Source organism: Polyodon spathula, chromosome 6, assembly GCF_017654505.1.
Source record: "Polyodon spathula isolate WHYD16114869_AA chromosome 6, ASM1765450v1, whole genome shotgun sequence".
NCBI classification, from domain to species: Eukaryota; Metazoa; Chordata; class Actinopteri; order Acipenseriformes; family Polyodontidae; genus Polyodon; species Polyodon spathula.
In genome coordinates, this window is record NC_054539.1 from 17,025,168 (window position 1) to 17,051,199 (window position 26,032).

Genomic DNA, 26,032 nt, shown 5'->3' on the forward strand with positions numbered 1-26,032 from the left:
CAGCTTACACCCCTTGATTTTCAAGGTGTGGTATCCGAAGTATAATCAACAAGTACAAAGAAACATCATCTGTAATTGACAAACCCAGGACTGGAAGACCCAAAAAGCTGTCTGACAAGGATGAGCAATACTTGAAGATAATATGCTTAAGGAATAGAAAGAAGACAAGTGTTGCATTGACAACAGAACTGGCAGAAGGCACAGGTGTCGTCCTTCCATCAACAGTCCAAAGCACCTTTGACCATAGTCCAATTTTTGTGTTCTTGTACATATTTTAGCTTTTTAGTCTTGTTCCCCATTCTTAACAGAGGTATTCTTACTGCAACACATCATTTAAGTTCTGATTTTAAGCATGACCTTCGTACTGTTGATTTGATGGACAACGACATTATGTGATTAATTATATAATATATATATATATATATAATATATATATTATATATATATAATCTGGACACACACACACATGTAGGTATATGGGCAATACATTTCTAACTCCCAATTCTGGAAAACTGAGTTTGCTGGGGATGAAGCAATACAGTTTTCACTTTGCATCAGTTATTACATATCAGGAAATGTCTCTCATTTCTCTGACTAAAGTATATATAATTCCTGGATCCCAAAAAAAAGAAAATAACAATAATAATAATAATAATATAATAATAATAATAATAATGTTACAAATAGTGAAGCAGCGACAGACGGGACAATTCTTAATAATAATAATAATAATAATAATAATAATAATAATATATAATAATAATAATACTTTCCTGAAACGGTTAATGTAGGCCAAGACTATTAATATCTATAACGTTTCTGTTACAATGGTAAACCTAAACTGCTGTAATTTGAATATGTACTGTGTAGTTTGACAAACAGTGCGCATGCGTATACACCAATCAGCTGACAGGGGCATGATTCAGTCAACAAGAAACAGACGGAAGAGAATAAGCTACAGAATCGCGGTAAGGAAATGTTAACACAGAAGTGATTTTATATGTCATTACAAAATAAAAAAAGAACAGCATTTTAAAATTGTTTTCCACAGCAAAAAACAAACAAACATATAAACTGGAAAATATTGCCATGTGTCTTGCCTTACTAAAAATTCTTTAACAAAAAAAAAGTTAAAGAAAAAATAAATATATATCTATCATACACATGTACTTTGCTGTTTTTTTTTTTTTTTTTTTTTTTTTTAATCAATGTACTTGTGAGTACAGAACAAAACACAGAGGTTACCTCGTCATTTAAGATTAGTTTCTTTTTTTTCCTTAACATGTTTTGTTCACGGTTTGGCTGCGTATTTACTTCCGCATTGTGTGGCGAATTTCGCCAGTCTGTTGGAAGTACGTCTTGCTGTGAGACAGTCGGCGGTGGTCCAGTTTTTTTTCAGTTTTGTTTAAAGTCAAGGCCTAACCGACAATATACTGTGCGAGAGGAATATACTTGCTTTTTAATTATAGTTGACTTACCTCACAAATGTAATAAAAGAACTGCTGGTCTGTATGGAAATAGTGTAAATAACCTCCACTTTCAAGCTACGGGGAAGTTCTAGGATTTTGTTTTTTTTCGCATAGGCAATGATTTATAGTTTGATCTAATATAATATTGAAAGTGAATGCCGAGGCTCATGGATATATTTAAAGTGGACTATTGTACTTTAAAAAACTTGTGTGTGTGTGTGTGTATTGTCTTTGTAATTTCATTTCTGCACAAGTACAGTTATTGCATTACACAGTAGCAATTGAATAATATCAAATTCTGAGATTCTGTTTTATTGCTGGTTACTGCTGCAAATCTAGTTACTTTTTTACCTTCCTTTTTTTCGCTATGCTATCCTCCAGTGTCCAATCTGCAAACCAGGCCCTTCCTGTATGAAAACAGTAGGCATCTCAATATTTATATTTATTAAGTGGTAGATTCGTATAATTTTTTTTTTCAAAATATTACATTTCTTACCATTTGATATGACTTTGTATGTGTTCTGTATTTTTATTTATTTTTTCCTGTTGCAGTTTCTGTATTAGTGTGCCGTTATACTCATAAATACTAGAAGTTTTTTTCAGCCACTTTCTACTATTACTGTTAAAGGTGGTGAAATGTGTTAAAAGACCTATCTTTTGACTGTGTGCAGTACATAAAGCCCACTAATCAGTTTTTCCGAGTTTTGTTTAGAAGTTTCCCTGATTGTAGAAACAGGAATTTCCTTCAGAAGTAGTTATTAAGTAATGAAAATAGTAATCCATGTAGGCATAGTCTTTAAGTTTCTCTTAATATCAGTATTTCCAAATTCACCCTCTAACATGCTGAAAGCTGAGGCATCACCTGAAACGGAAAATATCCTGTTAATAACGTGTCAGTTGCACAATGACATTTCCTGCCTATTTCATTTTTTCAGTACCAATCAGTGATCATACCAAGGAGTCTTCTGACCATTTAAATTATCAGGGGTGTGCAATTTGTGAAAAAAAAATAACTTGTTGTCCAAGGGACATAATGCTAGAAAAATCTACTTGCCACTTTCCCATCACAGAAAAAAAAAATAGAATATAACTTGTAGGATTTTGGTTTTATTTAACAGTGAACACAATCAATCAGTTAGTGATTAACAGGGGCGGATCTAGTCTTGTAGCTTGACTAGTTCACTAAATTCTTCAAGATACACAAAAGGTTCCCTTGGACCCCACCTCACCTCAACAGATGTATAACATACTTTAAGGAAATATACCTTTTTGTTCAGTTTGGAACACATTTTCTAGTAAATTTAAGTAACATACTAAGTGCAACTATAATAAGCAGTATTTGGGAGTTACTCAAATATAAAAATAGCTTCTGCATGTTTTTTGTTTTTTTTTCCCACTTTCTCTATAAGCTGAATCCAACTCCTGATGTACAAGTGTTTTAGTTGCATCACAGATACAAAGTCATTGCCAACTATTACTGCTGCTTTGTGGAATAATGATTTTTCTTGCTGTTTTGTAAGTTTTGTAACTGCTTAACACAGATTTTTAAAGGACTTGTGTATAACCTGTCAAGTTTCTCTGCATTTTGTTCTTTTTTTCTACCAAAATGCACACAATATTTACAGTAGGTTCCATCAAATTCTGCAAAAACATTTTTTTTCTTTTGTTTATTTCTATTATATACTTTTTTTTTTCTTAACAGTGTACAATGTTTTAAGCTATTTTTCCTCATCTAACATGTTGTCATGATGGCTAACTGGAACTCTGCTGAAGCAGGGTAATCCTGGTTTCATACAATAATTACTTTTTTTTTTTTTGGAAAGGCAACATTCTTTCCCTGCACTACTCTCACTGAAAAATAAACACATTACCATGAGATTTACAGTCTGTATTTTATTTTTTTAAAATATATATATATATATATATATATATATATATATATATATATATATATATATATATATATATATATATATATGTATTTATTTATGTCATTATAAACATATTTGTCAATCTTCATGTTTTAATAGTTTCACAAATCAATGGATTGTACATGTCCAATAAATAATTTGTCATGCATTAAGAAAGCTGCATCACTTATTTGCAAAAAAATAAATACCTTAAATTTAAAACATAAATAACGTGTACTTATATAAGTACATAACCATAATAAAAAATGCTACATGAATTTCACAAATGAAAATAACTAGCTCATAAATTATTTTGTATTATTCACTAAAATACGTTTCTTAGAGGGTACCTGCAGTAAACTGAAAGTGAATGTAGGCTTATTTCAATAGAAAATATGTTTCCAAATACTTTTGTCATTTTTTACAACTCCTCCTATTGTTGTTATGGGCTGTTTTGATGCACAAAGTATTTAGACCACAACAAGCTTGCGTTGTAAACATGGCACGTGATGTGACATGACAGTGTTGATATACGCAATTGTCCCTTGTAGCTACACAATAAGCAAAGTGGTTTGCACACAGATATACAAATATCATGGATGAAGAGAATAATTCCAACACAACACAATGGTACCTGTATGAGCTGTTATTGTTAGACTACAGTAGTCTAACCTCTTCAAGCAGCGAGAGTGGTGAATCAGACTAGGATAGCCACCAGTTTGTTACTTTTAGCAACAGCCAGTGGATAAACACACCCACAATTCTCTGTGATTTGTTGCAAATATGAACATTGACTGTTCAGTAATTCTCCAGGTCTGCACACTGTTGTGCATCTGCTGGTAGTTCAACCTTGCTTTTTTACAGTATAAAAACAGTGACTTCAGTCCTAATAAGAGCAAATAAAGCATAGTGCAGTTTGATATCAGGGCAGTTCAAGAGCAGATAACAGTGTTGATAGATACGTCAGGGTTAGATATGAATGCAAGTGAAATTCAAAGTACTACAGATTGGGTTAAGTGCAGTACAGTAAAGTAGGAAGCAGATAAGTGCAAGTTAGAGCATTAAAGGCAGAGTGCTGTATTGTCCAGAGGGAGAGTTGAGTTACAGGTGGTGTGTCTTGAGGAGGTGCCGGAAGGTGGTCAGGGATTGGGCAGTCCTGACATCCGTAGGAAGGTCATTCCACCACTGTGGGGCAAGGGTGGAGAAGGAGCGGGAGCGCGCACTGCAGGCAGGGGAGCGTAGTGGAGGTACAGTCTTCTAGAGGGGAGCGGAGACATTAGGATCTGGAGGTAACTGAGTGCAGTCTGGTCAGCATAGAAATGGTATGAGAAGCTGTAGGGTGCGATGAAGGGAGTGGGTGTAGAGAGAGAACAGGAGAGGACTTAAAACTGATCATTGGAGGACTCCTGTTGAGAGAGGGTGAGATGAGGAGGTTGAGCCGCGCCAGGTTACCTGGTAGGTGCAGTCAGAGAGGTAGGAGGAAAACCAGGCCAGAGTAGTGCCAGAGATTCCCAGGTCAGAAAGAGAGGATAGGAGAACAGAGTGATCGACAGTGTCAAAGGCAGCAGAGAGATCGAGGAGAATTAGGACAGAGGAGAGAGAGGCAGCACGGGCAGAGTTTAGCGAGTTAGTGACAGACAGGAGAACAGTTTCAGTGGAGTGAGCAGAGCAGAAACCAGATTGGAGAGGGTTGAGCAGAGAGTGGTTACACAGGAAAGTAGAGAACTGGAGGTGCAGTGCCCGATCGCGTTTTAAAGAGGAAGGATATGAGGGAGACAGGACTGTAGTTCTGGAGGGAGGTGAGGTTAAGGGTAGGTTTTTTGAGGAGGGGGGTGATAGAGGCTTGTTTGAAGGCAGAGGGAAAGAGGCCAGAGAGGAGAGTTGTGTTGAGAAGGGAGAAGATGAAGGGGAGTAGTGTAGCTTGAAAGAGGTGTAGGGAAGGGGTCCAGGGCACACATAGTGGGTTTGTGGCCCTGGAGGAGGGAGGAGAGGTCAGAGTCTGAGAGGGGAGAGGAGGAGGAGAAGGAGGGTGAGTTAGTAGGGGAGACAGAGGGTGTCAGGATTGGAGCGGGGGGGGGGGTATTAAAGAGTTTGCGTATATCGTAAATTGTAGAGGAGAAGAAAGGCAAAGTCTTCAGAAGAGATAGAGGGGGGAGGATTGAGGAGGGAGGAGAAGGTATAGTATAGTTTCTAGGGGTTGATACTGGAAGAAAGGAAATCGAGACAGAGGTGGGAGGTAAAGGCAGAGATGAAATCATCTTTGTTAGCAGAAGAGTGACAGCTCCAGAGGGTACAGGTACAGTAGTAATGGGAGCAGGAGCAATGGGGGGAGGGTACAGACCTGTGTAGTAGTTGGCGTCTTCCAGAGTGCCGCTAGGTTCAGATTTTCTGCAACAGTCTCTCCTCGCACCCTCACTTTGCAAGGGAAATGGTTCACAGGTGCTAAAATGTGCTAAAGATAATACTTAAGCAATACAATCATTGCAATGCACTTCAATAGGATCACACAACTACAAAAAGCTGTGTGGAAACCAGTCAAATTGCAAATCAACCTCTATTCAATTTAACCACACTCACAACAGTAGAGCACCTCATTAAAACACCACCTTAATAATGCTACTATAGCTAATGTTAAGCGTTATAATGAGGCCTGTAGTAGTCAATGGGAGATATTTGGAAAAGGAAACGGTCCGACTGCTTTTGGTCATGTGGCCCTTAGACGACTGGTGTTCTAAGACACTGTTTGCCAATTTATACTGTCCTACAGGTCTAGAACTGGTCCAGTTTCCACACTATCTAAATTCACTTCAATCAACCACAGCTCTGAATACTTTAGAAAATTAATTACTTCGAACAGCGAATTTTAGTTCCATCAGCAACAAGGATTCAGTTGTACTTACCAAAATCTCTATTTTCTTCCTGTCTACTGCAACAACTAAACACAATCCAAGCAAGTCAGTCGCTAAAGACAACTTTTAGACACACCAAGTGGCATTGTACTGTAATAAGATATGTTAGTAACACAACAGCCTGCATAAAAAATACAATATTATGTTACCGGCAATACAGTGCTCTGGGGGTGAAAACGGGACGAAATGAGCGTCCCATGAAAGTTCTGGGGACACTGGGACCAGTGTTCTAAAAGTGAGACAGTCTCGTCACCTTAATCAGATTAGGTTTAGAACATTAGCAGAGGGTTAAATCCTTCCCCTCACATGGGTGGTGTTTGTCATTCAGTGCGCGTTTGTGCAATGTACAAAACCTCAGATTGAAAAGGGATTTCTCAGGATACACGGGTATGAAGGTACCCCAGACATTAATACGCTAGCAGGACTACCTTAAGCAGTAAGTTTACCAGCCAGAAAACAATTTAGAATGTAAAGACACACTTGGATCATCTCCAAGAGTGTGATGTATTAATTGTTTTGCATTCCAACTGTATGTGTAGATGTTCATATAGTGCTAGTTTGTAAAATAGACATTTACAAACTAGCAACCAAACTGATTAGATTTAACATACGAGGATGGTCCATTAAGTAATCTGATTTCTATTAGATTACTTAATGTTTTAAGAAATTAAGTAAAAAATATGTTGTAAGTAAGGTCTGACCTGCCCTCTTTTTTTTTTTTTTTAAATAAAATTAGTTCACAATTATTAGGCTAATATTTAAATACATTAAAAAAGCATCAATGGTGTGGTGGTTGCTTTGTCTTTTTACTCGCAGAATGTTCTTTTGTCTGTAATCAGCTTGGTGAAAAGGACTCACACATCTTACATTTGTTTTTCAGGGGGTACTTTTAATGCTTCAACATGTCTTACCAGTCAGGGACAGATGCTGATACAAACCGCCTTGCACAGACCATAGGTTCAAACATTCAGAAGATTACACAGTACAGTAAGTATTCGTCAATATTTAGAGTATCTATGTGAGAAAACCCAGCATCATTTTGTGATGATCACGCCTGGCACCAGTGAATTTGTATTCTAGTTTTTTTAAACATTTGGCTGTAGCTCTGTGTGTTTACCATGTACAGTATGCATTTGTCATTGTTATAAGGAATGATTTAATTTTAATAACTGAAATTAAACCACTGACACAGGTGTTTCCTCGTGTGTACTGTTGTGTAAATTGTAATCTTAAAACCAGTTAGTCACAGTCTTATCTCCCTTGTGTAATTACTGCATTCACTTTGCTCTTTTATATCCTGTTTTACAGGCTTTTTGCATGCTGTTTTATAGATTAGTGATAACCTAATGTTAAAAAAAAAGGTTGCAGGACAGTGCCAGTATCTTGTAAATATAAAACATTTTAATGTCATGGTATGTCTACTGAGAAAGTCTCTGATTTTGGGCCATTTGGGATTGACTGTTGAAAGCAGAATGAACAAAGTATTAACACCAGTTTGTATTTCATAATTGTCACCCAAGAGAAAAAAAAATGTAGGCACTGTTCAATAAAAGTAAAATGCAACTAGTGTGTCCCAAGGCAGTAGTTACAAGTGATAGGATATGTGTAGTCTGAAATGGCAGAAATGCAGTGCCAATAGGATATATTTCTTAACTTTTTGTGTCTAAAACTATTGTTGCAACAGCATATTGTTTTGATTGAATGTTACACTTAATTCAAATAACATTGGCCCCAATATATCTTTCACCTAGCAGATTTCACAAGGACTGAAAGAATACACTTCCAAGGGTGGAAATAAGACTCCCATTGCTCCAGCTTTGCATACTAGCTTGATTAACCACAGTGTATAGGTAACACGCTGAGGTATGTCTTATTGAACTCGTAGTAAAGCCAGGCATGGATCAAATTGCTGTGCAGTGAGAAACTTATTTCCATCTGTGAAGGATTGACCGGCTGGACAAAAGCATAATGGTAGCCACTGGAGCAGGAGTTCAAGCACAGGGTTGCACACTTTTATTAAATAAAATAAAAATAAAATACTTTTAAATATACACAAACAAAAGCTGCCAAGCAGGCTTGTAACAAAGTAACTCTATGCAGCAAAGCAGGAGAGCACAGAAGTAACTACCCTTTCCCTAGAGTCCAAAACAAAACTGCCTGCTAGCACAAAGAACTGTGCTTAAATAAAGGTGGGCCCGGCTAAATTGCCAATCAATTAAGTTATTTAACGTGACTAGCTGTATTCACATGTATACAGTTTTACTCCAGTCAGGTCAAGCAGTGTAATTCAGCCACAGAGTCCCATGGCTGGCTGGCTTTCCTGATTGAGAGGGAAGTGAACCGCAGTTGGCAGGGGGGTTTATCCACTTTTTCTGCCAAAAAGACACACTCTGCATGTACAACAACAATAATAAATGTATAAACAGTTTGTCACCCAATCCCTGATTTAGCAGTCTTCTCCTCAGAACTCTGCACACACACTGCAATTATCTTTCAAACCATATGTTAAAATGGGTGGTTTGGGGTTGTGGGTTCATGTCCCCTGGAGGCTAACTTGAGACCACCAAGCTCATTTCACTTGTAAGTAGAACCAGATTAAAAGCACACACAAAACAAACTAAAAACATTTAGTGATTCAAAGAGTTAAACAGCATAATTATTATAAATGTTTAAGTTATTATAGTAAACCCACAAAGGGTTAGAAACTAGATATGTACCCTGTCATTTTCTCCTGAATCTGATCTTATTAAAGCATGAGTTAAGGGCATTGCACAATGTTGACAAAAGCGGAGTTGATTTAAACTGGAGTTCGTCAATAACCAAGCAAAAAAAAAAAAGAAAAAAAGCTTGGAAACTAATGTATCTTGAAATTGTATATTCTTCTCTTTGGGCATTTCTTACATTTTCATAGAAAGCCCTTAGTATTTTGTTAAGATGTACATGTTCCACAGTTGAGATGTATTTTATTTTTTTGTCTGTTTTAGCCAGTCCTGAAAGATGGCAATTGCCCACTTGTTTCACTCCGTTTTGCTGTCTTCTAGTTCATTTAATTGTTATTGGTCTAACTCAGCATGTCTGCTTACTATTTTGGGTTTTTTTTTTGGTGGTTTAGTATCTTTAGAGACACCTGTATTTTTAGGTAGTTTGTCACTCAGTTTTATAGTTACTGTAACTTTGTAACTGTACACAAGATGGCTGCCGGTGCTGTAAATTCTGTAAAGCAACGCAGTGATTTCTAATATGTGACAAAGCTTGAACGGTCCGCATCCATACAGACAGCTGAAACCTTGCTTGACCAAACATGTTGCTTTTTTCATGTTCCATTGCCAGTCCTGGATTATAAATGTTATTGTACTATGTTGTGCTACTTACATGTCAGAACATTCTAATCTTTTGCTTTTAGTTGCAGTGGGATCAAAATCAGTTATATATAGGCTTTCTACTTTTCGATATTAATCAGTAAAGCTCGTAAATTTACAAAACATCAGTAAAACCACTCGCTGTTTTTTTTTTTATTTTCTTACTGAAAATAATCATTTAGAAATCATTCTAGTTTGTGTAGTTTTTATACTTGCTGTCTGTCTCGTCTCCATTCTGCTCTGAATGGCTGGGGGTCGCTGTCAGTCATCTCAGTGGTGTGTAAGTACTGTAGTTTCACCCTGTTCTGACAGATCTCGTTGACTGAAGCAGTGCTAGAATGCTCCCATTTTCATTTGCCAGCTACAGCGCCTGTCATTCAAGTGCCTACTTTGAAATGAGTGGGTAAGGTGTAGGTAAGCTTTTGGTTTAGGTATACAGTTGCAGTTACTAGTTTGATTTGAAAATGGGGCGCAAGAGAAAAACACTTTATTAATATTGTGTATACTTGTTAAACGTGCCGATGCAAACGCTGAACTGCCTCGTCAGTATCCAGACAAAAAGGTTGTTAAAGACACACAATGCAACATCAAGAAGTGCAACCTAACTTTTAGCGGTGGGTCAGGGTATCGACTAGTAAAAAGAGTGTTAGTAGTATCACAAGGTTTCCTCACCAATTATCGGTTCTCTACAGGGGTAAGGCTAAACGTACCAATTGGTGTAAGGCGTGCCGACTTCTCACTCGTATAGTAATCTACGAAATTGTTGGACAACTACAGTGTAACATTGCCACAATAGACTCCGGACAATTGTGGTACATGTCACAACAAATTACTCAAATACGAGTTGTGGTCTGAAAGGCTGAACTAGATTAAATCTAATAAACCAATTATGTTAATTTAATTAAATTTTTCCTGGGGAAGGGGGGGGGGGGGGGGGGTTGTCATGTATTATTATTATTATTATTATTATTATTATTATTATTATTAATAATAATAATAATAATAATAATAATAATAATAATAATATAATAATAATATGTAGAACAGTTTACAAGACATTGGCTTTATACTCAGTACACATGTATTCTGAGATTCCATAGACCAAGTTCGAGCATGTACTCTTTCCTGACAGTTTTTTTTTTTTTTTTTTTTTGTGCAAAGAATCAGAAGGGATGTCTGAATCAAGAGCTTGTCATACGGTGTAGTACTATCAGAAGCGTAGAAATGTATTAAAAATGCGCTTCCAGCATAGGTCGTTGTAAATCCTCACCAAATGTTCGACAGTTTTTCAGAATCAAGCTGTACTCTCGGATGTATTCTTAATATTGTTTTCTATGTATTTAATCAGCTGCTGAAATCCAAAGAATTGTAAACCAGCTTGGAACACCACAGGACACCACCGAACTGCGGCAGCAGCTGTAAGTTAAAATCTGTTTTAATTTTTGCTTGACGGTAGGTGGCAGTATTAATCATCTAAAAGAGTAATACATGGAGCCCAGTGAAATAATTTAAATTTTTTATAGTTTTGGGTTTTTTTTTTTTTGTTTATTTTTTTTTGTTTTACAAATGTTGTTTTATTACAGATACACATTAATAAAACAACTGAAATACATGTATATCAATAATAGTATAGTGTACAACATGTTTTAACTACATACATATTTTTTTATTAAACATAATCCTGATTATTTTATTTTTTTATTTTTTTAAACATTTTGTCAAACAAACCTTGCACAGAAAAATAATTTAGTTACCAGAATTTTCATTAGCGACAGCAATGGTAACGTACAATCCTCCACTCTATTTAATCAGCTGTCTATTTACAGTGAATACTGCAATGCCCTGTATAAAAATATAAGATGATTTATATATATATATATATATATATATATATATATAATATATATATATATATATATATATATATTTTTTTTTTTTTTTTTTTTTTTTTTTTTTTGCGCGGGATGATAACACCCCGACACTATTGTGGGGCTGTGATAATAATTGCACATACAGTAATCTGCCCATTTAAAAAAAAAAAAAAAAAGGATTTGTATTTCAATCCCTTTTCACTGAAGCAGTATTCAACAAGCTTGGTGTTTCTCAGTATTTAAACCCTAAGCAAAGCACATTCATTCATTCAAATCCATTCAAAACCAAAACAACATTTGCTCCAGTGCAAAGTTGAAATAAAACTAAGAATTAGCATACTAATGCAAACTAATGTACAAGCAAACAAGCCATATTTTCCCCAAAAGCAATAAAGAGCTAATGATGCTTAACAGTGGTATCTTTCAGCTCAATTCCAGCACATCATTATTTTGTCACCGTCAGCTGCATACATCCCCCTCATGCTCAAATTCTTTGCAGTTGTTTAATTGTTATGCAAGGATTAGGGATTTTACAAACAAACGTCTCTTCCATCACAATTTTAATTCCCAAACGACTCGCTCAAAATTATCCATCTGCGCAAGTGCTAGTCAGAGCTTCCGTTTCCCTTTAGACCGCGTCTATGGCAATCGCTTAGCTTTGACAACTATGATTGCAAGTATTTGTTCAAACTATTTTCTGTATAAACCTCTCAATTTAATAATGTTACTCTGTTTGTATTATAAGGGTCGTTCCATGCCAACTCAACCTGTGCCGTTGCCCGTCCGTCTCAGATTTTCCTAAAAAAAATTAACCTGGGAGTTTTCAGACACACTGAGTTCAGAAATGACAGCCATTATTTTTTTTTTTAAGATCAGCCTAAAGTGAGAAAGGGACCTTGACCAGAAAAATCACCTTGGGTGCAATTTAGATGCTACAATGTGTAGCACCTAGTTCTACTCGTATTGAATAGGGCTTTTCAGAAAAAAATACTAGCAGCACCCTACTAACTTCTGGCAAATTTCAAGATGAGAGGTAACTGACAAGTTGTATTCAAACTTCAGCCTAACACTTTACCCTGTAGGGGATGTAGGTCCTAAAATGTAAGTATTGCTGTAAGAACCTTAGGAACCAGTCTTCCAAATTCTGTGAATAACTTTTGGTTTCAAGTCCCACCACTAGCCATTAAACTCCCTAGAAATTAGAATTTTTGATATTTCTAGAAAGTTAGGCCATAATAACTTGCGTGGGGGGACTCCCAAAAAATCACCCAAAGATGTGTTCTCTTAGACAAAGTATTCTTTAAGACAAAGTTGACCACCTGACACAATATGAACTAGAGTTGCAATCAACTTTACAGCTTCCAAGCAGTTACTGTGAAATTTAAGTGCACTGGTTGTTATTGATCAAACGTTATTATCACAAATCATTTTGGACACCGCTGATTGTGTCAGTTTTGTCAAAAATATCAGAAGCATTGGTTAGCAGCAAATTAAAATGTTATTTGGATGCAAAGAATATTTTAACTAGCTTTTACAGTGAAATGCATTTAAGCAATCTGTTTCATTCAATCAGTTGCTGGCATTAGTTCCCTGAGGCCTGCACAAGTCAGAAGTTTGAAGAATTTATATGCAGCTGTGTTTGAGTTACAGGCAGTGCAAACATTTGGACAAAGCATCACTATGTCCATTATGTGACCAGTGAACACCCTTGCACGGTAAGGCTATATAATTTTTGCACGGTTACTGTTGCAAGGTAAGGCAATATCATTTTTATCAGGAATTAGGAGTTCTCATGGTCATAAGCAGTCTCTTGTGGTGAGATTTTAAAAAACAGTCTTTGTTCACCAAGTCTGCATTCTAAAAATTTTCCACAAGAGGGCAAACTTGCACCACACATCAAAACCAATTTCTAGCAACACTACGTTAAATAATAAAACATAAATAAACGCTTTATATAAATCGCAATTATTTCAAAACTACTATGTGTAAAAACCACCAGACATATAAAACAAACAGTAGGGAGAGAGAGAAATGTGAGAGATTTGAGAGACGGACTTAATAAACTTTATGAACACAATGAAAACTGAACAGACAGCACGATTAGCAACAACATGTTGTCTATCAGATGTGAAATTATATTATTTTCGCTAATACATTTTAAGAGGTAGTACTAAATACAGTAAGTTAGTGTCTGCTGACGTCCACACAACGAAAACTCATTGAATATGCATTTAACAAAAAAAAAAAAACGATAGTTTGATGGTTTAACATGTAGGCTAGTTAAAAAATAAACAATTGACAAACCAGGACTATTTTTAAGGTACGTACACTGCGTGTAAATTATTAAGGGTGTTTTTTCTTGCTGTTTACTGCGCCGCTGGGATACTGAACCAAAGCCTAAACAGGGTCTAACCACGCATGGAATTCAGAGTAAACCACGTGGAATATTGAAGTAAACGTTTTGAAAGAAATTGCTAGAAATATCAAGAGCAGAATACTGTGTGTACTGCATGATTATTGATTTGTACCGAGATCCAGTGGTATCGTGTTAAACTGTATTATAGAGTACGCTCACTGAGAAATATGTCCGGGTTTGGTCTGTGGAAAAGCTGGCAACCCTACCTATACTGTGTGTGTGTGTGTGTGTGTGTGTCAGTATTTGTACCGTTCTGTACATGCCTTTATGTTCACGAAGTTATTTTAAGTAAACAACGATTACGGCAGAAAAGCTGCTCAGCTCTAATTATACTAAAATGTCCGCTTTGGGAGGGGATTCTCTGTGAATAACTATGCGATCTTCACCAGTACAATTGTATTTCATAGAGCAAGCGATTCTGAAGAGTTCTGTCTATACATTTCTTTACTTAAAATAATTACTTAAATGAAAGATTTGCTCGCAAAGTTGCTCCCCTCACCCCTACCGTGCGTCTTTTAAGTGAGTTACACGCGTGGTTCGTTGCATCGTATTCTTTTCTTGGTGATTTGTTGTTTTACCACAGTTGTCAAAAAATAATTTTATTCCCATTTTTAAACGAACTGTACAGCGTGTGACTTGTACAGCGCATGTATTATACATTGTTTTGATTGTCTTCTGGTTTAAATGGTGCTTTTTTATAACTGGCTTCGGTTTGAAGAGGAAAATTAATTAATTCTGACGAACTTTAAATGTTGGGTGTTATGTGTGCGCTAGCGGAGAATAAATCCACTACAGGTTCAGTTATCAATACAATAGCGTTACACAAACACACATATCTCACTTTACAGTACGTTTCTGTACAACTCAAGATCACAGTATTTTTTCTAAACAATTTTATTACGATTTTTAAACAAACTACTTGTGTGACTTGTAAATCTCATGTTTTATACATGTTATTGTTTTGATTGTCTTCTGTTTTAAAAAGCATGGTGCATGTTTTTTTTTTCTTCCTATGGATGCTGTACAGCTGCAACAGGGCTTCAAAAAATGTTTTCTTAGTTAACAGTATGTGCCTGTTTCACCACAAAGGTGCTCTCTTAGGTGAAGTGTTCCCTTAGGAGATATTCCTACACGCTGAGACTACCGTAATAGTACAAAGTTAACAGTAAATGAAATAACCTGATTTTTTTTTTGTTTGTTTCAAATTTTAGCCAACAGAAACAACAGTATGTTAATCAGCTAGCCAAAGAAACAGACAGGTATATGAAAGAGTTTGGATCTTTTCCACAGACAGCAGAACAGGTAATGTGCACTTCCTTCTCGTCCTCATGTTTTTAATTTGTGTATTCTGTGCATTTCCAGACAGGTTTTACTAAAGTTTAATTATTGTATAGAAAACAGGTCATTGGTCATTTAACAAAGCAACTTAAATTATGTGAATTGGAAATCTTTAGCATTCACATACAGAAATGAAAGCCGTCTTTATTTGGAGGAGATGAACTAACTAATCACAGAATATCCCTTACAAGGCATCAATTCAGTGACAAAGCAATATACACTGGCTCAGGTCAAAAGCCACTCCCTACGTGTCATGCTTGCATGTGCAACTTACTGTGACAAACAACAATGTGCAACAGTGGCCCAAATCGCAGAAACCTGGACAAGACACTTGCTTTCATATAAAAAACCATTTAAAAAAATATGTGAACAAAAACTTGGTCCTGAAAAGTACTTTATAATAGTGGATGGCTTTAAACAAATACATGTGTGAAACATTTGTTTCCTATTACGTATGTGTTGATTTAAGTTTGTGTAAATACAGTACATGTTCTTTTAAAATGGTGACAGGTTTGTTTGTTTTATAGTTTGTATTCTTAGTCACAAAACTCTGTGGTGTTTTGTTCTTATTTTGAATAGTACTTGCAGATCATATTAAACTATGACATTAAGCTTAGGACTTCCTGTTTTTTTTAGTTGTGGCCACTTTAAAGAGGAAACCCCCAGGCATACAACTTAAGAAATGTTTCTTAAATGTTTCTTAAATGTTTCTTAAGAACAAACAACATGCATAGACATTTTCTTTCTTTGAAAATGTTTAACAACTTACATTAATTTACCACTGGTATTTTTGGATGCCCTATACTTTAAATTGATGTATTTCAATGTAGTGTTTTGTAGTAAATATCTGAAATATCCTAAGCAGGCTTTCCAACAAAACTCATCTTTGTTTTTCCTTTGTTTTTGTAATTGTAGCGCCAAAGAAAGATCCAGAAAGATCGTCTAGTTGGTGACTTTTCTAATGCATTGGCTGCTTTCCAAAAGATTCAAAGACAGGCTGCTCAGAAAGAAAAGGAATTTGTAGCCAGAGTGCGTGCCAGCTCAAGAGTGTCTGTAAGTAGAAAAATTATTTTCAAATGTTTGTTCATTTGTTGTGGGGTCTAGGGAGTTATATTTACCCATAATTATATCTAATTGAGGATCAATCTAAAGTGCACTGTGTACACCGTGTCTTTACTTGCACATATATATTTTTAATATGTACTTAGGGCTGGACCAAATCAAACCCGATCGCTCTTGCAAAAGAGTGTTTAAAAAAAACTTGCCATTTCTAATCTGCAAAAAGGGGTGGAGAGAAGTTTCGCAGGAGTAGGAGGGCACTGCCGAAAGCAACATGAAATCAGCTGTTGACCAATCCCCAGCTCGTATTTGTGACCTTTTGGCGAGGCAGAAACAAGGCGATAACATGCGAAAAGGCAGGCTAAGACAGCCAGGGCAGAACATTTTTTAATTTTATTGTGTAAAATATTGAAAAGACTCAAGTTTGAAAAAAAAACACACACACACACACACACACACACACTTGCAATTACCTTGTTTCCACGACGTCTGCAGCATCGTGCTGCATTGTTCTGTCACTGTTATGAAAGCGTGGCACATGGTTTTTGTGATTTTTGTAAAAATCAATACTGTGCCCTGACTTGTGTCAGCACCATGCAATGCCAGCATCCTCATACCCGACTGGCATGGTGCTACCCAGAGCCTTGTTGTGCACAAGGCTGTATAGTAGGCTATAACTGCACAAGAGCAAAGATAAAAAAAAATGTCTGTTAACAGAGTATTATAAAATTAAAATGCTGATTGAAACAAACAAAAAAAAAACCTTGAATAGAACATCCAAAAACCAACGTAACACTGTCACCAGGATCAGTACCGGTACATCTTATACAATAAAGAGTCAAATGAAATGCTTTCTTTTGTTGAAAACCCAAAGCAAATTAAAAAACTTCACCTTGATGCTTCTGAGATGAAAGTTAGGCTACCATTATAGGTATTACGTAATTTTGTTATGTACACGGATTTATAAGTTTCAAGGGGACCGCTTGGCATGCTGATACGGTGTATCCAAAATGTGCTCCCTTGAACTGGAATGGTGGGCTTGTTCTTACATGCCGAGAATTTGGGCTTCATAATGTTTCTGTGTAGGCCAACGTGTTGAAGTACTTTATGAGAGTAACCAAATGTTAAAAACTAAAAGTTAATATCTTTTAAAGTGGTTAAAATATTCATACGTTCTTTATTAGTATTCTAGTTTGTTTACATTTGCTAGCCTTGAGTTTGATCGAAGTTCAGTGTAATGGAGCACTGTGCCTTTAAGAAATGAATAATTTTAGCAGAAGTAGGTGACGTCACAATGACATGCCACTATGTCCATGGACTTAAAAATAAAAATGTATAGTTGTAGCTTAGTACAAAGGTAAGAAATAAAAGAAAATATATCTAAAAAGCTGTACTGTCACTGAAAGAGGCTCCACACAAAGCTCTCCGAGAGTAGAAAACAGTTTATTGTTTGTACATATTGAAAAAATAATACATATTGCTTTATTAAACATTTAACTGTAACTGTGCCAAAAATAAGTAGTAAAGAAAAAAGTGGTCTTGTGCGTGTTTCATTTAACAAACACAACATATATTATGATAATAAAAGGCTTAATACATATAGTATTTGATACTGTAAATTATTCATTTTAAATTATTCAGTGTTGTGTGCAAGTATTTGATCTATCTAATATCAGGATGTTTAGTTATTTTTTATTTATTTATTTTTTTCACTATTTCCTTAATACGCAATAGCTTTTGAAAGGTTCAAAGCTGACTATAAAGTCCGGTCCTGCGAAAGTCTTGCAATGTGATTTATAGCTGGACTTGAGTAGATTTGGTTGTATGGTAACAAACCACTCCCTTCTCAACCCACTAGTAGTCAACAAGCAATAGCTGCTTTTTGAAGGGTGAGAAGGGCTTGTTTTGGTTCAGCGAGATTTCGCTTGAGATTTTTCTTGTGTTTTATTACAAGCGAATCCTTTCACATCCTCGTTCTCCAAGTGCTAACTTTGATTTGGTCCGGCCCTTAGTTTCTATGTAAAAGAACACACTCAATTTGTAAACAGTTACAATAGTAAAAAATATGTTTATTAAAAATGTCTGTGTACAGTCCAGTAATGGTGGTCATATTAACAATACATTTTAGCAAAAAAAAAATACACAAAAAAACAAACATTGAAAATGGATGCCTAGATTTGCAATAATCAAAAAATAATAATGTATATAATGTCCAAGCATCGCTTACAAGCAGTAAACAGAAAGCTTCAAAAACAAGTTAATGAGTTTTCTCACATATCATAGTAAATAAAGCTTAGCCCAATGAGTGCTGCATTGAGATTTAAGAGGGACAAGAAAAACAGACGGGTATGTTAATTGTTCCCTTAGGTGAACTGTCTGACATTCAAAGCAAGAAAAAAGCACAGCAGTTTTTTTTTTGTTTGTTTTCTACTCTAGGGTGGTTTGCCAGATGATGGAGGCCTGGTGTCCTTTGAAAGGTGAGAAAGAGAAATACACTGTGTTCATGGTTATTTCTTTTTAAAGTATTCAATGTCACAAAATGACTGCGCTCTTTAAAATCAAAGTCAAATGAACAGTTCTTAATAGGTGCAAGAGTCCCACAAAATACTGTGAAAGTTTCAGTCGACATGCACACTAGTAAATTAAGTCACAGCAATTTAAAAAGTATTGTATGCATTGCAAAGACATGATGACCTTAATTATTTATGAATCCCTGCTCATTGTTTTAAGATCCATCTACATTTTGTTTTTGTAGTAAATAAACTGACTGCTTCTTAGAAAATATTCAGAATTCATATTTGCAACATTATGATTAAGTAGACAAGTAATACCTCTGTAGTGATGTTTTACTTGATCTGTGTGTTTTCTCTTTTACCTTGGGTTATGGTTATTGGGTATTGTCAACTAAAATTGAACCACATTGTATTGTTATAGCTTGAAAAGGGCATCATACTCTGCTATTTTTGCAGTTCAATGTTGAGTACAAAGACATTAATACTGTGGTTAACTTTTCAAAATAGCAGATTGTTGTACTGATAACCTCTTGTGATTCTGTGGTATATATAATTACTTAAACAATACATAATCCCATAAAATAAAACATTCAGTATCACTAAAAAATATGGAAAAATATTGCTCGAGTGAAGTCATGTTGCACTTACTGCAAAGTATACATTTAAAATGTATACTTTTTTATTTTCAGTTTCTTCATAATCTCTAAATTCAGCTCTACTGAGTGCTTGGTATTTATGGGTGATTAATACAGTCATAGTTAGTGCATTCAGATGTTTCATGGTTTTGTAAGTTACAGCCCATGTAGCAACGTATGTAAATGTAAGGTAATTTCTAAAATTCACCATTAAAAATATGTGACATGTAGCCATTGAGAGACATTTTAGTCTTGCAGAAATTATGTTCAATTGTATGTGTTGTGCGAGACCTTGGAAGCTTGGTCTACGTGTTATTGATATCTATAGATATTGTAGTGTGTTCAATATTTTATTGTTATGTATTCAGATACAAGGACACACATTTATTGAACTTAGAACATATCCAATTTGAACTTCTGACCTTTTCAATGACAGTGAAAACCGGCCCCAAGCACAGGTACAAGATGATGCTATTAGAGAAGAGGACCTCATGCTTATCAAAGAAAGAGAAACTTCCATAAGGCAGCTGGAGGTGATTATTATGTGCAATTTACATTTTTATTAATATATCTAACTTTTTTCCTCCAATTATTATGTCTTTATCCTGAGTCAAATATTTAAACATCTTTATATAAGGTTTTTGCATTGTTTAGAAAATTACAGTATTTTTTAAACATGGTCACTTACATATTTGTGACTTATTTTTTTTATTTTATCAGTCTGATATTATGGATATCAATGAAATCTTCAAAGATTTGGGAATGATGATTCATGAGCAAGGAGACACAATTGGTAAGATTCATTTTTAGTTATTATTATTTTATTTATTTTGGAAGGGGGAGGGGGGATTATAAATCCTATCAATCATTTTGTGCACCAACTTACAAACACTCCATACTAGGCTTGTATTTGTATTTGAATTATGCACCAAAGGGCTAGAAAAAGAGAGTAGAAAGCTACTGTAATGATTTGCACTTAAATGTTGTATGTAAGATGTGTGCAATATACTTCAGGTTACAATGTTATGTATAGTATGCTGTTTTTTTAGTTTTTATTTTTTTGCAAGGATACTTCTTTCCTGAAGTGCAGTTCCATTCCAGGTTAAACGGGTACAAGGAGATGATTCTCAGTCGGTTTCACAGACCTTGATTAGCACTAATCATGAATTACTAACTTTAGGTAGTCCAAAATCAGTACTTATTGGGGTCTGTGTTTTAACACCAGGGTCTGAATTTTATCAATACTATTGCGGACCCACAGCCATTAAAAAGTATAGTTATGGTGGCGCCATAGACTTTGATTTAATGCAACCCCTGGTCAGAGGATTACTTTAATAATTAAGAACATAGTTGTAGGTTGCCAGTTCCTGATCTATCATGATAAACTTTTCAGAATAAATAAATCATTAAAGAACCTTATGGAACAATCCCAAACCTCCTGGGTGGTTATTAAGCTTTGTTCATATACACAACACATTTAATTGGTGTATTTAGAGCTTAGAACTAAATGACACAGTTGGTCTGGCACTTTATTGTTTTTCAACTTAACTTACTTCGGAACTGTCCATTATGTATTCCATTGTTTGTTATAACTGATTCTATCCATTGTACTTTATATATATATATATATATATATATATATATATATATATATATATATATATATATATATATATATAGATAGATAGATAGATAGATAGATAGATAGATAGATAGATAGTTATAGTTATATAACTGCAATGTACAAAATTGAAGGCATATGAAAGAAAAGGTTTTTAAAAAATGTACCAAAAAGGAAAAGGTATACAGTGCTGTGAAAAAGTATTTGCCCTCTGTCTGATTTTCTACATTTTTGCACATTTTTCACATTGAATTTGGTCAGATCTTTTTGTGGGTTGTAGTAGTATATAGAGGGAGTCTGAGAGAAAAAAAGGACACTAAATTTTGGGTCTTCTTTCATTTGTTTGGTGTGCAAGGTAATCACAGCCCTGCCCAATGTAAATCTGACTAACTTTGGCTCTTACCATCAGAGTGAAGTTGTCAGCACACAGGTTCTAGAGGCACATAATGCCACGATTAAAAGAAATTCCTAAAGACCTCCTGAAAAAAAGTTGTTGATGCCTATCAGTCTGGAAAGGGTTAGAAAGCCATTTCTAAGGCTCTGGGGCTCCACCAAACCACAGTCAGAGCCATGTTGTCCAAATGGAGAAAGTTTGGCACAGTAGTGAATCTTCCCAGGAGTGGATGTCCTGCCAAAATCTCTCCAAGAGCAAGGCGTAAAATCGTCCAGGAAGTCACAAAGAACCGTAGAACAACATCCAGGGATCTACAGGCCTCTCTCACCTTGGCTAAGGTCAGTGTTCATGACTCCACCATCAGAAAAACACTGGGCAAAAATGGGATTCATGGCAGAGTAGCAAAGCGGAAACCACTGCTCACTAAGAAGAACATGAATGCTCGTCTCAAGTTTGCCAAAAAGCACCTGGATGATCCTCAAGAGTTCTGGAACAATTTTCTATGGACAGATGAGTCAAAAGTTGAACTTTTTTTGGCCAACATGGGCCCCGTTATGTCTGGTGAAAACCAAACACTGCATTCCACAGTAAGAACCTCATACCAACAGTCAAGCATGATGGTGGTAGTGTCATGATTTGGGGATGCTTTGCTTCATCATGACCTGGATGACTTGCCATCATTGAAGGAACCATTAATTCTGCTCTGTATCAGACAATTCTACAGGAGAATGTCAGGCCATCCGTCTGAGCTGAAGCGCAGCTGGGTCATGCAGCAAAACAACGACCCGAAACAAACAAACAAGCAAGTCTACATCAGAATGGTTGAAGAACAAGAAATTTAAAGTTTTGGAATGGCCTAGTCAAAGTCCAGATGTAAACCTCATTGAGATGTTGTGCAGAACCTGAAACGAGCAGTTTATCCTCAAAAAACCCACAAATGTCACTGAGTTGAAGCAGTTATACATGAAGGAGTCGGCCAAATTTCCTCCACGCTGCTGTAAGAGACTGATCAATAACTACAGGAATCGTTTGGTTACAGTTATTGCTGCTAAAGGTGGCGTAACCAGTCTAAGGGGACGATTACTTTTTCACACAGGGGCATTGGGTGTTGCATAACTTTCTTTAAGAAAAAATGAAATAAGTATCAAAATGTTGTGTTATTTGTTCACTCAGGGTCCCTTTCACCTAATATTAGACTTTGGTTGAATATTGGATAACATTCAGTGTCAGAAATGTGCAAAAATGCAGAAAATCAGACAGGGGGCAAATACTTTTTCACGGCACTGTACATAGGTATGTACTGTATAGCTCATAAGATTTTATTACTGTTATTTTATTAGATTGTATTAGGAATGCATGATTGGACAAGAATTTGACCTTACTGAACATTTCCTAAAATACTGCTTTAATAAAACCCTTGCAGAAAAAACAGTTTTTGTTTTGTTTTGTTTTCCTTCATCCAGACAGCATAGAGGCCAATGTAGAAACTGCTGAAATACATGTGCAGTCAGCCAACCATCAGCTGTCCAGGGCTGCAGAATATCAGGTAAAGTCAGTGTCTTAATCCACAGGATCCAAGGAAAACTGTTAATTTCTGATAGCTTTCGCTGATTTTTTAAAAATTTTTTTTAGATTAAACAAAAACAATAACGTGCAAAGAGGGTTAGAATCTCAAGAATACCACAACAAAACGTAGTGTTTTAGTATTTATTTTTATGTATGTGGTCTCTTTAAATCCTCCATTCATTAAAGCATGTTTTATCTTTTGAAGATTCGTCCAACTAACAGTACATACGTGCAAGTCGTATAATTAGTCATATAAAACAACTAGACTTTGTTTTCTTGTATTATAATGCCAATAAAAATGTTTGACTTTCAGTATAAAAAAACATTTATAATAGCATAATTGATATGTTTTTAGAACTGTGCATGTAGTAAGCTTATCTTCATACAAATAATTGATAATTAGTTTTTAAGCAGGGTTTTCACCAGGCCTTTTCAGCCCGGCTGAACAAAACCTGATCTGCCCGTCTTGCAGATGCTACTGTGCCTTTAACAATAAGGATTGATTGCGCTTCTAGCAGACTAGGTCACTTGCGTGTTTTTGGGTGAAAAAAAAAAGTTGAGCCACATGACAGTAACACAACATTTAACCAATCAGAGAGTTGAAGGGGTGGGTTTTCTGGGTTAAGTACTTTGAGAGGCTAAAACATTAAAATGACAGCTAAAAAATAACTGATTATTTTCAAAGCAAAAATAGTGTCAATGAATGCAGTTTTTAAAATAAGCCGGCAATTGGCACAATTATCCGCCTAATACAATATTTGCAGCTACATTATTAAAAAAAAATATTAAGATTATTTTTGGTTATTATTATTATCAATTTTTTGTCGTATTATTGTACTGTAAGGTTATATATAGTACATAATAGCTGTACATATGCACCAAAAAAGTTAATAAATGTGTATTCCTTTTGTTTGGATATCGTAAAAAATATGTACAATTGCTTAAGTGCAGAGGTGCTGGATTATTACACTCCGGTTTCATGCAACAGTTATGATGGTGACCAAACGTGTGGGAGTACTGCTTTGTAAAAAAAAAAAACTTAACATAAAGAAAACTATTTAAATGAAGCAACAAGCTCAGTAGTTAAGTAAAAAGGAAGTAAAAATGTTATTGGGTTTTTTTTTGTTTTGTTTTGTGAACTCCAACAAACTTACGGTATCTTTGCCGGTAATTTACCATAATAAAAAACAGCAATGAAAAATGTAGAACATAAAAAAAGCGCAATAAGATATCGTCAACGAAAGATTGCACATTATTCAAATTCTTTGTCTTATTATATATTTAAGGTAAGGCAAGTTTATTTTTCTGTTAAAAGTGCTCCCGGCTATAATGTTCTGCTACCCGGCTGTACAGAATTCCTAGGGAGAACCCTGATAAGATGAAAATACTGGTACACTCTTAGAATAACATTTTACAACATAGCCTGGGGGCCTTTGGGCATGTACATGTTATACCAGTACAGTCAAAACTGTAACGTTTAACAAATGTTGCTAGCATGGGCCCTGCTTAAGAAACAGATGGCTACGTGAATAAAATGAATATATATATATATATATATATATATATATATATATATATATATATATATATATATATATATATATATATATTTATTTATTTATTTTGTGTGCTTCAGATGTATTCATTTGCACCAAAAAGAGGCACTACGTGGATCTTTCAGTTTCTGAATACTTTTCCTCAGCCCTTTTAGTGATTGGATTTGAGGGATTTCATTGTGGTTTCATGTTTTCTTTTTTTTTTCTTTTTATACTGACAGAGCAAATCCCGCAAGAAGATCTGCATTCTAATTGTGGTTCTCACAGTACTAGCTGTTGTAATTGGACTAATCATCTGGGTTGCTGTGAAAAATTAAAGATGCTACAACAAAGTGCATGTTTAAATATTCTTAAGCTTATGTCACAGGCAGAATGTTTTTACCAGTTTTTCATCTCCTGCAAGTTTGCCAAAAGAGTAGCCAAAGTTTGTAAGAATATAAAAAAAAGCTTAACGTGTGCTAAAAAATTAAAAGTACTCTGTGTAGTTGTGATTTCTGTTTGTGTTTGTTTTCAAAGACAATATCATATTTTAAAACTTGTTAATAAATAATTTCTCAAGTACTCACATTACATACGACAGTGCTTGACTTTAATGTGTAACTGTTTCTTTGTGCCATCACCTAACTGAATGTTACCAAGAACAACTAAAATGTTTTGAATAATTTTCTCTACTTCTTTATTATAGTCATCATATTTGCACTAATAAGAGCAGTACATAAACTTGCACCTAATGTGCGCCTTTATAGAATGTAATATATTAATTACATGTTTAATAATGTTTTAAATGTTATAATAATAACATTTGATTTCTGTTATTTTGTAAAATTGCTGTGGTTTAAAATACAAATCTGTAAGTCTGTTAATATTTGTTGTTTTGTCTTTCACAATAACAATGAACAGTTTGAGGTGAAGCAGACTTTAACCAATCTTACTATTCTTGCAGGTTTCCCAATTTCTTCTGGGTTATCTTATTCTCTCACTCACTGGTGTCTTTTCATTGTCTGTTTTCAGATATTATGCACCATAACAAACCATGTCCTTGTTAAAAGTGTAGTCCCTGGGTTTGGATTATGTAAAAAACTACATCTTATTCAAATTAAACTGGATGTCTGCATAAGCAGCTTTATTCAAGCCACCACCATGGGCTGTTGAATACATGTTAAACAAACAAGTTTATGAACAAATAGCATAATCAGCATTGAACAGATTTGTATGTATACTGGCTTTTTAGAATATCTGAAACTTTTACTTTAGATAGTATATTTAATTTAGAATGACCACACACACACACACACACCAGACTTGTAGGACTCGAGTCGCATTTTCTGTGACTTTGATTCGGACTCGACCTTGTGTAACTCTGACTCAAACATTCAGGCTCCGTGACTCGGAGATATTAATTAACGAGTCATTTTT

General features: G+C 35.2%; 1 protein-coding gene across 2 annotated transcripts; it reads left to right on the forward strand.

Annotated features, from left to right (window-relative positions):
* The first annotated feature begins 891 nt into the window (after positions 1-891).
* LOC121316928 (syntaxin-7-like) lies at positions 892-25,100 on the forward strand. Of its 2 annotated transcripts, none has more exons than XM_041252311.1 (10): positions 892-968; positions 7,169-7,275; positions 10,996-11,065; positions 15,146-15,236; positions 16,188-16,325; positions 18,768-18,808; positions 19,916-20,012; positions 20,200-20,272; positions 22,958-23,040; positions 24,838-25,100. In XM_041252311.1, exons 2-10 carry the CDS (start codon positions 7,191-7,193, stop codon positions 24,931-24,933), a joined length of 774 nt encoding a protein of 257 aa, XP_041108245.1. In that variant the 5' UTR covers positions 892-968; positions 7,169-7,190; the 3' UTR covers positions 24,934-25,100. The 2 variants fall into 2 exon arrangements, with proteins under 2 accessions (XP_041108245.1, XP_041108246.1); XM_041252312.1 differs by lacking the exon at positions 892-968 and adding an exon at positions 1,868-1,889.
* Positions 25,101-26,032: the final 932 nt, after the last annotated feature.